This window comes from Ambystoma mexicanum, chromosome 2p, assembly GCF_040938575.1.
Source record: "Ambystoma mexicanum isolate Mex_15411 chromosome 2p, UKY_AmexF1_1, whole genome shotgun sequence".
In the NCBI taxonomy this organism is placed as follows: domain Eukaryota; kingdom Metazoa; phylum Chordata; class Amphibia; order Caudata; family Ambystomatidae; genus Ambystoma; species Ambystoma mexicanum.
Genome location: NC_090923.1, coordinates 825690272 through 825703633, shown reverse-complemented (window position 1 = coordinate 825703633; position 13362 = coordinate 825690272). Strand labels below are relative to the sequence as shown.

The following is a 13362-nucleotide window of genomic DNA, read 5'->3' as shown; positions in this document are numbered from 1 at the left end:
AATTCTAGAGCAGGGGGTGCTGCGGAGGGCTCACAAGTGGCAAAGGAGTGCAGAAATCCACAAAGGCTGCAGTGTGGGGTCAATGTGGACCTTGATGGGTCTGGAGGAGCAGGGGAGCACCTGTTTGGACATTTCCATAGATATGAATTGTCTAGAAACATTGTATGGTTTTATCAGAGGAGAGGCAGCCAAAGTGGGGTGGGGTGAGGGGGGGCAGAGCAGTAGAGGGAGGAAGAGGAGAGTGAGTCTCTGGGGTCCAGTGAACGGTTCCAAGGGTTAGAGGACCGATCCAAAAGTGTCCCCAACTTTTGGAAGGCTTGCACAAGCAAGCCATTGTAAAGCCAAAGTATAGCAAATGTTTTATAAAGGTTAGGAAACTTTTTTAAAGGGAGTTTAGGAGCAGGTAATGACCACTGTAACTCACCCCAATATCCCCCTCCTCCCCGTACTCCGATTCTTCCCAGGACCTGGCAGGTCGATGGAAGAGGGTCTGAGGTTCATTTTCCCGTTGTCTGCCTCGGTCCTTGATTCGCAGGGGATTGCAGATTCAAGAAGCTCTCTGCTCTGTCTTTTGCTGGTGCAAGGGCTTTCGGATGAAGAATGCAGAAAACCACTATGCAGGACCCCTCTCGGGACTGGACTCTACTTAGGTAAGCTGTGTTGGATGGTGGTCTCTGCAGCGCAGCAACGCAAAGGGACTTGCTTGTTGCGGTCAGACTTTCCCCTTCTATCTCTGGTGCCCTTGATGCTTGGACTCCGAACTTTCACAGACGTAAGTCTTAAAGGACAAGCTGAGGATCCCCCAAGTGCCAGGCCTCAGCGCGGAATGCCGACATCAGCACAGTGGCCCAAACTTGGAGCTGGCCAGCCACAGGACGGTCCCGGAACACTTCTGATGGCTCTTCTTCGCGGGTTACCTAGCATACGTCTGGAATGGATGTTCCTCCACGGTCGCAGCTCCTTCGCAGGACTGCTGAAGATCAATAGCAAGACAGGGCTCCTCCATGACGGCAGCAGAAGTTGGGTCGCCAGGCCTCCTTCAGACTGGTCTCTTCATGGGTCTTATAGCTGGACAGGAGTCTTGGCTCCTTCAGTTTACTCCAGGATCTCTGAAGTGGGTGCAGGGGACCCCTTATCCTAAAAGCCAGGTAAGAGCTGATCCAATAGCAGAGCTAGCCCCACACCCCAGCAGTGGTCCAATCACTGGAACACTCATGCATAACACTCAGATACAAGGAAACCAGTTTCTGGATTGGGACTGTCTCAGCACACAACTTGCCAGCGCAAACACATAGCCCTCCAGTAGCCTGCCGAAAGACTCTGCTTTCCCGGGCACTGGAAGACCCTAAAAGGATTTTGCTGCCATCACAACCCAGGAAGAAGGCTTAAAAAAAATGGACAAAGGACAAGTGAAAAACCTTGTGGCATGGCAATGTTTGGTTATCAGCCACAGTTAGTAGCCAAACGTGGTAAGGCTAAAACAAAAGCACCAAAAAATGATAGTCCCTGCTGCCACCAGCTTGTGCATTTAGCACACCTAGACCAAAAAACACTTAACAGCACTGGCTCAAAAAGGGGCACTTTCAAGACCTTTTGCAATTGTTCCCTCCTGCTAGACCTTGAACCCTTCCTGAGATTTGAATATGGTCTTTCATGCCCTGCTTCACAAGCCTTTGTAGCCCATGGTTCAATGCTGGTTTTTCGTTGTCTGTGTAATCGTTTGCACTTTTGCTCAATGTGTCCATATTTTTTTGTAAATGGAGGGGGTGGTCCTCACAAATGCTACACACTAAGAAGCATAAAAATGTAGGTTGTACACATTTGACTTAAAGTGCATACGATTAAACCAACTACTAAGAACAAACCTAGTACGGTAGCAAATGAATGCAGCATAGATTAATTTCTTGCAAGACTGCTTTCCTAGTAGCTAATACCTCCGCCAGGAAGGTTCCAAATTGCAATCATCATTTACTGATTTCCATAAAGACTATCTTGAGCATCCTTCCCTTTTCAGTTCGGATTTTTCTTTATTTGAGCTCCATTTTACTACTTATAACAGAATCATGTTCTGCTGTAAAATGCAAAGGCACACCCCCTAGCCACTGGATATACCCACTCCAAAGCCGATCTGCTTTCCATTTTTAAATAGTCTGTGAATTTAATTGTAAAGAATAGTGTGCACTGGAAAAATGTGCAGTGATTATTCTGCAACGAAATCACTAGGTAACTAAATATGCTCCCCTTTTCCACAAATCCTGGGTCTGACGCAGGGGACCATAATTTGTCTTCTCTTTGCTGAGATCCTTCAGAGAACCCTAGTTTAGTTCGTTGGCCAAGATTTTTTTGCAGCATAGGGCCCTTCTGGCGCTCGTCAACTGCCTGAGAGGCTACGATCGCTAGGTGAATATTATCATGTAATGTACAAGTGCCTGAACAAAGGACTGCTTAAAGGGCTCCATGCTGATATGGCTGGGCCAAGGTTACTTCTGTGGCTTTTCAGAAGTACGTTCCGATGACTGGCAACTTGAGCCTCTTCCTTCTGCAAGCAATCTTGTCTTGATACTTACTAGCTTCAAGTCTAAGCAGACTTCTGCATGCATCAAAGTTCCCAGCCACCTGTAATTCTATATGCTTTGCAAATTATATGTGCTTTGCGCCTTACTTATTGGAGAATTTCAAAGAGAATTTAGGAGAATACTCAGTCGTCCCCTCTGACCATTGTCTTGTTATGGCGTAGGTGGTCACGATGACTGGCAGTGTAACTGGTGGGCAGGGCTGTAACCAGACTGCACACAATCCCTGCATCTGAAATGTAGGCCTTTTTGTTTGGCTGATTGGCTTTGGTAAGTATGGAGGAAAGATCCCACATATGCGCTGATCTATTCAAGTTTTGTGAATATATTGAAGATTCCCATTAACTGCTCTTGCAGTACCTATTTTTCCCCCTTCACTTTACCTGGATTTTGTAAGGGTGATGGATTATAGATCTAATTAAAGTTTGAACACTGTGGTATGGGCTCTGATGCAAATGTTACACAAGGAAGATGCTAAATGCGAACTGAGAAGGACACTCCACTGCCAAACTATTTGTTGCCCTGTTCAATAAAGCCAGTGGTTGCTATGGTGGACAAAGTACCTGGTGGTGGGTGGAGGGTGGTTTTGTACTATTTGTGGTCATCTATGTAGTTTTATTAAGACTTGCTTTGTAAATAAGTGTAATGGTAAAGTATCTTAAGTCGGGTCATTACAAAAAAGTATTGTAAATCTAACTTTGTGTATTGCAATGGAAGCATCAACACTTATTTTTATATATTCACATTTTAGATCAGCATGAAGGCTACGATCCACTGCATCCATTTCATCATTCGACAACAGGTACAGATGCATTGTATTTTGAAAATTGTGCTTAATGTTGGCTGCATAATCCATCCATTCACTGTACAGGCCATGGGCTTTACTGCTTTCCCTTCAATGCTCATACTACAAGAGAATGGATTTCAATACTATTTGCCTTTGTACTGTTCCCATGTGCACTATTTGCATGGTCACTCATCTATTTATGACCAACTTGCTTCGGGCCCCATACCTGCAGACTCTATTACTTTAGATGAATTGCCTGCTTGAGGGCCTTCTGCCGAATCAGGCCCCACTGCATTTTCTCCCAAGGATTTGCTGCATCTAGCTCAGTAATTTTTAACGGATTACCCCAATTGTCATATTCTACTGCTTAACAGACCAGTCGCCAACGTTTTATTGCAGACACAAAGATGCAGCAAGATCAATGGCTCACCTGTGTGGTTTGTTGGGATGGTTTCCACACTGGGTTCAGTGGAGTAAAGAGACTGACCCATAGCTAGACAATTGGGCTTTACGCAAGGGTTGCCTGGCTCATCTATTGTTGAATGCAGGTATCAGTTAATGGCAACGGGCTGTTTTTTAAAACCGGATAGCACACACATGACTCCAGTCTTCAATGCACTTTTGTGTAGGTGTTGAGATTTATTTCTAAAATATGGTCTGGTGAACAGTTTTTCGGCCGCTCTGGCCAAACCTATCCAGGTAAGCATGGAAGAGTGTTTAAGGCTAAGTCTCAAGAGTGTTGGGGGGAGGGGGTTTGGAGAGGTTAGGGGGGGAGGGCGGTCAGGATCCACGAGTCCACACACTGAAATACACAATGATTCTACTTAGACTGGCAAGTACAAAAATACTTTTTATTGTAGACCCAAAAACCTACTATAAAAAGAGCAGGTAATATTACACAAATAGAAAATATACATAGTCAGTCGGTTGATAAAATGCATACATTTCACCAATGCACCTGAAGTGCGAAGGTAAGCAATTGTATAACCAGTTCACAGGAATAGAATCCTAACTTTCAGTTCAACCCGAAGTTGAGTGGGGCCTTGTGCTCAAAATTCCTAAAGTACATTTAGAAGATGGGACAAAGTTATGAAAAGTTCCTCTGGGTCTGAAGATTGTAAATACCATTGAAAGATTTCTCGAACAGTACTTTCTCTAGCATCTAGAGCAGCTTTTACAACAAACTGTTAAAAAGGATAGGAATATAAATCTAAGTCCTTAATAAACTTTATAATGGAGACGGAGGCACAGGAGTATTGCGCCTACTCACCGCCCTTGCTTTGATTTTCCCAAAATACTTGACAGGTTGAATAGGGGTTGCAGGAGATAGGTTTTCCCGCCATTGGATCCAATAGAAGATGCCCAGGAGCTGCAGGTGAAAGGACGTTTTTGGTCTGGTCAAGGAGCTGAGTGCAATCATTTCCAGTGAAGAAATGCAGCAGGCACTGATGCAGGGCTCTTCAGGTCACTCGACCAGACTGGGGAAGGCGGTTCCAGCGACAGTCACTGCACTAACATTTTGCTAGTTACAAAGAAAGCCTTCTAGAAACAGGACTAGTAGATGCAGGGACTTGGCTGAAAGGTGATTTGTTGGACTAGCTGGAGACCTCTGAAGTTCCGGGCCAAAGTACCTTCTGCTACGGTAGCCCAAAAGTGGGCTGGTCAGTTCACACTGTGGCCCAGGACACTTCCGAAGGCTCCATTCTGCAGGATCGTGAGAAGGCATCGAGACTGGTTGTTCCCACCAGTCCGAAGTGTTGCAGCACCAGCAAAGTGTCTTTTTGAAATCGGGTAATTCAGCTGGGATTCAGCAGGGCTTCACCAGGACGACAGCAAGAAAGGTCGTCTGGCCTCTTCAGGATTCATCCTCGGGTAGTCAATCGTCTGCACAGCTACGCTGGATACTTGGTTCCTTTTCTGATATGCTAGAATGGCTGCAGGACTACTGTTATCCTAAATTCAGGTGACTGGTCAAACTCAACCCTCCAATAGAGGATCTGCATGACACGTGCACGCCAGCAGTGGTCCAATCTGGCACCATTGTGGGGCTGACTTATACATGCACACTCCACACAATGGCACCAGTATGTGGATTGGGACCAGACAGTCCCAACCCACTTCCTGGGTCCATCCACACGGCATGCACTAGCCCACGAAGAAACACTTTTCCCAGGGCAAATCCATGACCATGAAGAGGAATTGCTAACCTCAGAAGGCGGACAAAGAAATGGCTGAGTGAAAAATCTCATGGCGTGGCTATCACTTATTTTTTTCACGTTTCGCACTAAACCTGTAAGCACCAAGGTGCTGGTTCCAGGATAACTAAACAATGGAAGGCAAACCTGAATTTAAGAAAAAGTTGAGCTGTCACAGGGTGATCCTCTAGGTAACGAGCCACGTTACGGAGTAAGATTGCTCAGATCTCGGGGTCAGTGGCATAGTTTTGTGGCAGTGACCCGGAAACTGGTCCCACCAGCTCTAAACCAGTCAACCTGGGTTGAGGCGATGGGCGTAGGTGGTGTGGGTCAGTTTTGAGGACTGGGATTTGTTAAATATTTGTACAAGGTAGGGGGCAGAGTTGGAGAGTGTTTTTGAAGACTATACATTCACACATGGGCAGCCAATGTACGTTTTGTCTGGTGGCTGAAAATCTGCTCACGTTTGGGAATGTTGGAGCGGCTCTGAGTGAGTTGTCCTGGATGATTTATTTTAACATTTGTAGTTTCTCATATTTTTTTGGTTGAGGTGCCTGCAAATAACACATTGCAGTAATCTGGTCTGGAGCCAATCCTGGCCCGGGCAATAGTGGGGCAACTACTGGTAGGAAGGAAAGGTCTGCATGCATTGAGTTTATGGTGTGGGCGGCCGAGGAGGCGATGGCGTTGACTTGCTGGGTTAGTGAGGGTGGCATCAATGTGTACACCCACTGTCTTCACTACTGGGAAACGCCGATCACATTGCTGTCGATGGAGAAACGGTGTAGTTGAGCATGGTAGGGCAACCCTCAGACTTTTTTATTGAGGCAGAGACTATAAAGCCATCCAGGTTTGGTACAGTGCTTGTAATGTAGTCATTGGCTGAGGGGCAGGAGGATTTTGATATCGTCAGCATAGTTGCTGTAGGAGATTACATGTGTCAAGGAGGTCTGGTAAAGGTTTGGTGAAGATGACGTAGAGCGTGGCGGAGACGCAAATGCTTGAGGGGAGGGGTAGTACTGCTGCGTTTTCTAACAACGCTGATGGTTGTCTGCCAGAAAGGCATACAGCTAGTGGCTTCCTTCCTGGGAGAAGTTCGCCAGTGAGGTGCTTACAAAAGATTATGATCTACCAGGTCGAAGGCTGCTTCAAGATAGTTGGAAGAGAGTCTTGGGTGTCTAATGGGTGTGCTTGAATGCATCTGGCATGACCTAGGGCGCAATTCAAAGGTAGTGTGGGTTGATTGAGTGGGGATCGAGTTTGCTGCACGATCAATCTTTTGACTGCAATTACCTTCCCTAGTTGTTGTGGCCTGGCAAATTGGGCATGCCAGTGTTGGCTTTGCTAGTAAGGGAGACGCTAGGGGAGCTGTATGGTGGTGAAGCAGAGTGCTTGGATGAGCTAGTTTCAGTCGTACTGACCACATTATGGGCGCTATTTGGTATATTGCCTAGATTGCTAGTCAAGCTGCTGGTGTGCAGGTGGTGGTTAGCACGTTCCGGGGGAGGGGTGAGGTGGTCTTGCGGGTGTAGTGTGCTTTGTGTCTGGGCCGGATGGCGCTGGGCTGATGGTCTGTGAGCTCAAGCTTTATTAGCAAGAGGTGCAGGCGCGCTGAGAGGAAAGTGGTTGGGGTGATGGTGAAGTGAAATGAGTGGGCAAGAAGGTGGTAAGGGTAGTAGGCTGCAGAGTTGAGCACATGCCTTGCTTTGTGGTCGTGTGGGTGGCAATGCTGGCCCATTCTGGCCAAGACAGGCTTCGTAGGCCTTTGATATGGGCCGTCTACGCCTGCTGGCTATGATGATTGGCCTTCTTCAGGAGTGTTGTTGTGAGGGGCTTGGTCCTAGGCTTGAGTGCAGGCCTGAAGATGGCCACTGTTACTAGCCAAACACAAATGGGCGAACTAAAAATATAGCAAAAATGTTAACGCATAAGTGCTGCCACGACCTTGTCTCTCGGACATTTTAAAGTAACCGAAAATCCTTTTGGTGAAGTCTAGGGTGATACAAACGTATCCCCCATTGCACTGCAATGAATGATGCCATGTGCAACAGGAAAAAGTTACCCAAACGGATGACGAGTAAAAAGACCAAAGGGAACCTAATTTCACAATACTGACCGTCTGAAGGACTAGCCAGTTTCCCCATAAAAAATGAATAAAATGCCAGTTAAGTGAAGTTGCAGGACCCCCAAACTTCTTGCTTTTGTTTTACACCTTTGTCCTGACTTTACAGAGAAGTGAAGCAGAAGGCTTCACTGCTCTGAAAGTCAAGACGAGTTAAAAAAAAGCAAAACGTTTGGGGGGTCCATAAAATGTAGAATGGTGCTTAAAAGACTTTCCTAACAGCAGGTACATACGCTTTGAGCGTTTAAGGGTTGAGACTCTACCAGTTACTGTATGTTCAGGGCAGATGCAGTATCCTGGTGGGGTCTTCAAATCCAAAGTGGGCGTGGGGGTCCATCTTCCATTGTTGCTGTACATGAACCCTTTTGGCTGAACAGCAAAGCAGCACATTTGCAAGTACTGAATCGAGGCATGTATCCAGCAGTTGGTTTGTTGGGATTAGGCTACTTGTTAACCAGATTTGTAGTTATGTTGGTTCTCTAACAGATCACTTGGCATTTCTGACTTTTGTGCGCCCTGAATTTGATATCATCCACAGTGATGAGCAGCAAGGATTTTTGTGAAGCTGGGACTTTTTTGAGGCTTTCGACTCGGTCTGCTTGCTGGGTCAAGGAGAAACCATTGGTTGGGGTCCTGTAAACTGGCATAATGTGAATCCTGACAAATTGTGGCAGAGGATTTTTCAGAATGCACAGGGGGTTCTTAAGCTTTGTGATTATTCAAAAGTTACCCCAAGTAATGGAGCAGACAAATGGAAATATTGGGGATCACTGCAGAAACTCCTTAAAGAGGGGACACTCATTTAACACCCCGGGATTAAATTCAATAAACTGTGTATTCAGTAATCTTTGTATTGTGATTTTAGATTGTACGGATTGCCATTTACTATTCAGGTTTGGGATCAAAATTGCTATGCTGTAGTTGTACACCAAATTAATGCACTCCATCTCCCCTGTCTCCCTTTAAAGCAGTGCTACCCTCAAATCCTTTGCTTGAAGTGTGCTACTTGCCCTCTTCCCCTTTTTACCATGCTGCATTACTGTAATTCTCACGGTAGCATTTGTATCCACTTTTTATACTGCACAACCTGCTAGTTCAGGTCCTTTTCAGAACTGTAAACTGCCAATGATGTGCATCTAGCAGAAACCTAAATAATACTGGACAATACATGAAGTATGCATTAAAACAATGTTTTACTTTTCACAGCTGTTGCTTTAGCAGTGCTTCTGGCCATCATGATTGCCATATTACTTGGAGCTATGGTGGTGGTCTTTGTCAAGATGGCCAGGCGAAACAACCGCAACATAGATGTATGGAGCCCTATAGATGACAAGGAGTGCCTCATGAATAATGCCTACACGCTTTAAAATGGAAATCCTTTTTTTTGGCAAGCATCTCAAGAGAATATTCCAGTGACTCTGTATATACTGGTTTATTGAACATAATTTGAGATGAGGAAACAAAATGTGGTTTTCTGTAAAACCCAGAGTATTCTGGGAACTATCCTTTTTTAAAGTTCCGTCTAGACAGTTCTGTAGTTCAGCTGAGCTTTACTGGTTGTACATTTTATTTGAAATAAATACTCCCTGATATGTGCAGCAACTTCAAGTTGACATCTGTGCCATTTTGATAGCCTGGAATCTGTCGGTGCACCGATATCCAAAGATCCATTACTCGAGACCATTTGTACATTCACAGTAAATTTGCTAGCTGTCTCGTATTGCTTCATGGAAGTCTTGGAATGTCCCGTTTTAATCCTTAGTGTTCAAATCGCTACTGTTCCATATCACCGAATGAGTGCATTGGGTAAGGATTGATTCACAAATTGTAATGTGTTGCTACTTTGTTCTTTTGTAAGTAAAAGGTACATGACCTTGGCCATTGTGGGGAAATTGAAGGACCCCCCGAACTTTTCTAGGCATTCCAAAAACCCATTGTCTGTCAGAAGGTTCTTAAGTTGGTGCACTCCAATGTGTTTTTGAGCATAAACATGCAATGATCATTGTTATCTTTTCACTGTATCCAGCTTAATTGCTCATTTTAATTTAGGTTTAATTCTGCAGTTGTGTGAAATCTGGATAACTCTGCTTTTTAATAAAGTTTGTTCCTGTATTTTGAACCTTCACTGTGTGGTGATTTGAATCAATTTCACGTTGTAGACTAGATGCTGTACGCTGGGTCTTTAGGCGCCATAACCCACATTGTTTTTCCCCTGCAACCAGAAGAGTGATATGCGGGACTTCATATTCTGACAATTATGCTTGAAATGGCAGCATGTGCTCAGCACAAATGTGAAGGGAGCAATTTAAATTAATTTCGATGCTTCATTAGACCCGGGTGCAATGGCCCCTGGTTTGGGCAAGAGTACTGTAAACTCGCAAATATACCGAGAGCATTGAAACACAACTCACTACATGTACATGTAATTGTCATTGTCAGTGTCCTTGAACATTGAAGGAGCCTTGAGCCTTTCCGGGCATGTTAGTTGTCGTTTGCCAGAAAAGCAACCAGATGTCAAACTTCTTAAGCACACACAAAGAAAGCTCGACATTACAGCATGTAAACTATGCAACTTATTGCATACGGTTTTACAAAAGATATTGCCAATAACCCACATAAATAAAGCAGCAGGCTATTAAATTGCTCTGTCTTTAGTCTGCTTGGATTTTCTGTCCACTGCAATCTGTTTGGAATTGCCTGCTGCAAGTATCCCTAAAACTACTATTGCATTAGAGATTACAGAATGTATTTTCTGTGCTACACAAGCTTACTTCTGTACATGGAGCATTGCCAAAAAAAACAAAGCCTTGTTTCATAATTGCTACCGGACTCCACCCCAAGGAGCCAGGTAGTTGCTAGCCTGTATGTGTAGTAAAGGTAAGGGTGCAGGGATTTAATCACTAGGATGACAAGAAGTTGACTAGGTAGGAGTTGAGCAGACATTCTTGGCTATAGTGGACATACAAAAAGTAAAACTTGAAACATGGCTGCACAACATTTGAAGCGGGCCAGTTAAAATGGGGCTTTCTTCCTCATTTGGAATTTCAAGTGCTATAGTAGTGCTTTCTCTCCGAGTCTGGTAGGGAACTTCCTAACAGGGGCCCTGCAATCTGACCCCAAAAGAATCTCCCAAAATATTGGCTTAAGCATTTGTGTGCTGTGCATATCATATAGCATGCATAACGCACCTGTAAATAAGTGTTTCTAGGTGCCACAAGACAAGTGGGGGCAGACGTAGGGAGGACAAGACAAACAATCCTGCTAGGCCTCGTCATTCTGATCGTGCAAGTGTGACAACGAGAAGTGCAGGGGAAACGAGGGAAGGGGGTGGGGGAGTGCGGTGAGGGTAGCATGGCTCTAAGTGCAGCCAGAGCAGCTCTGGTAAGTGCAAGGAGGCACTGGGTTCTAGGGGTTAGTCACAGCCCCCAAATGCACGGTAGTTCAGGAGGCCGTGCAAAGGAAGACTGTTCATGGAAGAGCCTGTACTCGTTGAGACTGAGGGAACCGGTCCACGCAGCAGACAGGTACATTAGCAAGGGAGCAAGAGAGGGAGGAGAAAAGGAGGGTCTTTGCTGCATCCAGAACTGCAGATGGTCCAGCTCTGTCCTAGAGGGAAAGGGAGGCTGTTTCAGAGGTAGTTTCCAGCAGAGCAGAGTCTACCTCCCAACTCCCCCGGCCCCCCTCCTCTCTGCTTGGAGAAGCGTCTGACCCTCGGAGTTCGAGGTAGCTCAGCCAAGTGCTCTAGAAGGAAGGTATTTCGGAAGAGTTGGATGTAGTGCCGGTCCCAGAAAGCCTTGTGGACGATGCAGAGGGTCCTGAACTTGATCCTTGAAGCCACTGGGAGCCAGTGGAGAGATCTCGGGGCAGGAGAGATCAGGAGGTCAAGGATGAGCCTCGCAGTCCTGATCTAGATTAGTTGCAGGGGGTCAGAGTAGAGGTAAACAAGATTGAGAAGGAGGCTGTTGCAGTATTCCAGCCTGGAGAGAACCATGGCTCTGGAGATGGTGAGCTTCTGGGGGGGGGGGGGGGCAAAGGGAGAAAAGGTAGAATACCTCTGAGGAGGTGCAGCTGGAAATGGGCCTTTTTGGCAAGGTCCGTGATGTAAGGAGTGTGTGCAGTTGAAGAGGAAACCAAGGTTTTTTTTGCCTCCCAGGAAGGTGAGGATGGAGGGCCCAAGGAGCACGGCCAGAGAGGGAAAGCGGGAGAAGGGCTCCCAATGAGCAGGATCTCCGTCTTAGTGGCATTAAGGCAAAGATAGTTTGAAGCACACTAATCGTGGATACAGTCGGGAATGAACAAAGGAGGAGAGGAGGCTGAGGAAAGCCTGAAGGAGAGTTACACTGAACAGTCAAAGAGAAGGTGGAGATCCGGTGTGCCAAAGGGGCCAGATAGACATTGAAGAGCCAGGGTGGGAGGATGGAGTCGTGGGGGACACCACATGTAGAGAGAGGTGGTGAGTGAAGGAACACAAGTTGGACCTAGGAGGGACGGTCCTGGAGGGAGGTCGTCGGTCACGCCACGGCCTGATCCGTGATGCCCAGTTTGACAGTCGTGTTGATCAGGGTGGTGTGATTGACAGTGTTGAAGGCAGAGGAAAGGTCCAGGAGGATGAGAGCTGGAGTCCAGATTAGAGAGCAGATCTTCAGTGTTCAGGAGAGCAGTTTCCATACCTTTTAGTAGGCCTCTGAAGCCAGACTGATGCTTTAAGACCACCAACAGACTCAGTGCGAAGAGTAAGCTGGGAGATGGCCAACTTTTCCAGGAGTGGCTTTTTTAGGAGGGGTGCACAAGGGAGTGCTTGGGGGGGGGGGGGGGTGAGGGGGGGGGGAGAATGTAATCCAGTGGCGGAAGGGTGATTGCAGAAATCAGCCAAGGTAGGAGCAAGGGTGGCAATGTGGTCCTTGATGGTTCTGGAAGAGCAGGGGAGCACCTGTTTGGGTGACACTTCATCGATCACACTGGTCTAGAGACATTGTCTTGTGTTGACAGAGGGAAAAGGAAGAGGCTGGGGGCAGGTGGCCAAAGGGGGCTTGAGAGAGTAAAGCGAAGACAGTATTTCCAGAGGTTTAGTGGTGAAATGAGAGGCCAGAGTCGTACAGAGGGCCTGGGAGGGAACAGAAGTGGAGACTGCAGTAGGATTGCCCAGCTTCTTGCAGATTTAAAAAAAAGTTTGGCCGTTTTGTTAGAGGCCGCAGAGACACAAGCTTGGATATGGACCCTCTTCTTGAAGAGGACAGTCTGTTGCCTTTGGAGCATGTGGCAGACCAGTTTGTCTGAGGATGTGCCTGAGACCATCCACTTCCCCTTAGCCACCCTGCACTTGCGTTTCAGGGCAGCGAGGTCTGAGTCGTACAAAGAGTTGCTCTTGGAGGTGGGCTTCAGATGGGTACTCTTGATTGGGGCAAGTTTGGCTAGAGTGTTGGCGATGGAAAGATGCAGGGCTGTCGGAGTGCATGTCAGCCGTAGGGGGAACAGAAGGTAGAGGCAAAGGCGTCCACTGACACTCGCTTGAAGGCTGAATGACCGAAAAAGAAGGCGGCCATGCTACGGTAGGCTTTGCTTGAGGGGCAAGAAATTTCAGGTAAGCGGAGAGCAGAAAGTGGTCAGTCCTAGAGGAGTGATGAGGGGGTTAGAGAAGGGGTTGTCTGAGGAGATGGTACATCCAAGGTGTGTCGGACCAGAAGG

General features: G+C 46.6%; 1 protein-coding gene across 1 annotated transcript in view; it reads left to right on the top strand.

Annotated features, from left to right (window-relative positions):
- The window catches only part of SPINT2 (serine peptidase inhibitor, Kunitz type 2), a 106974-nt gene extending 97178 nt beyond the window's left edge, over positions 1-9796 (top strand). Inside the window, exons 9-10 of the mRNA XM_069644531.1 lie at positions 3325-3375; positions 8884-9796. Coding sequence (XP_069500632.1) covers positions 3325-3375; positions 8884-9044 — 212 coding nt within the window. The 3' untranslated portion in view covers positions 9045-9796. The remainder of the gene's footprint in view (positions 1-3324; positions 3376-8883) is intronic.
- The last annotated feature ends 3566 nt before the right edge of the window (positions 9797-13362 follow it).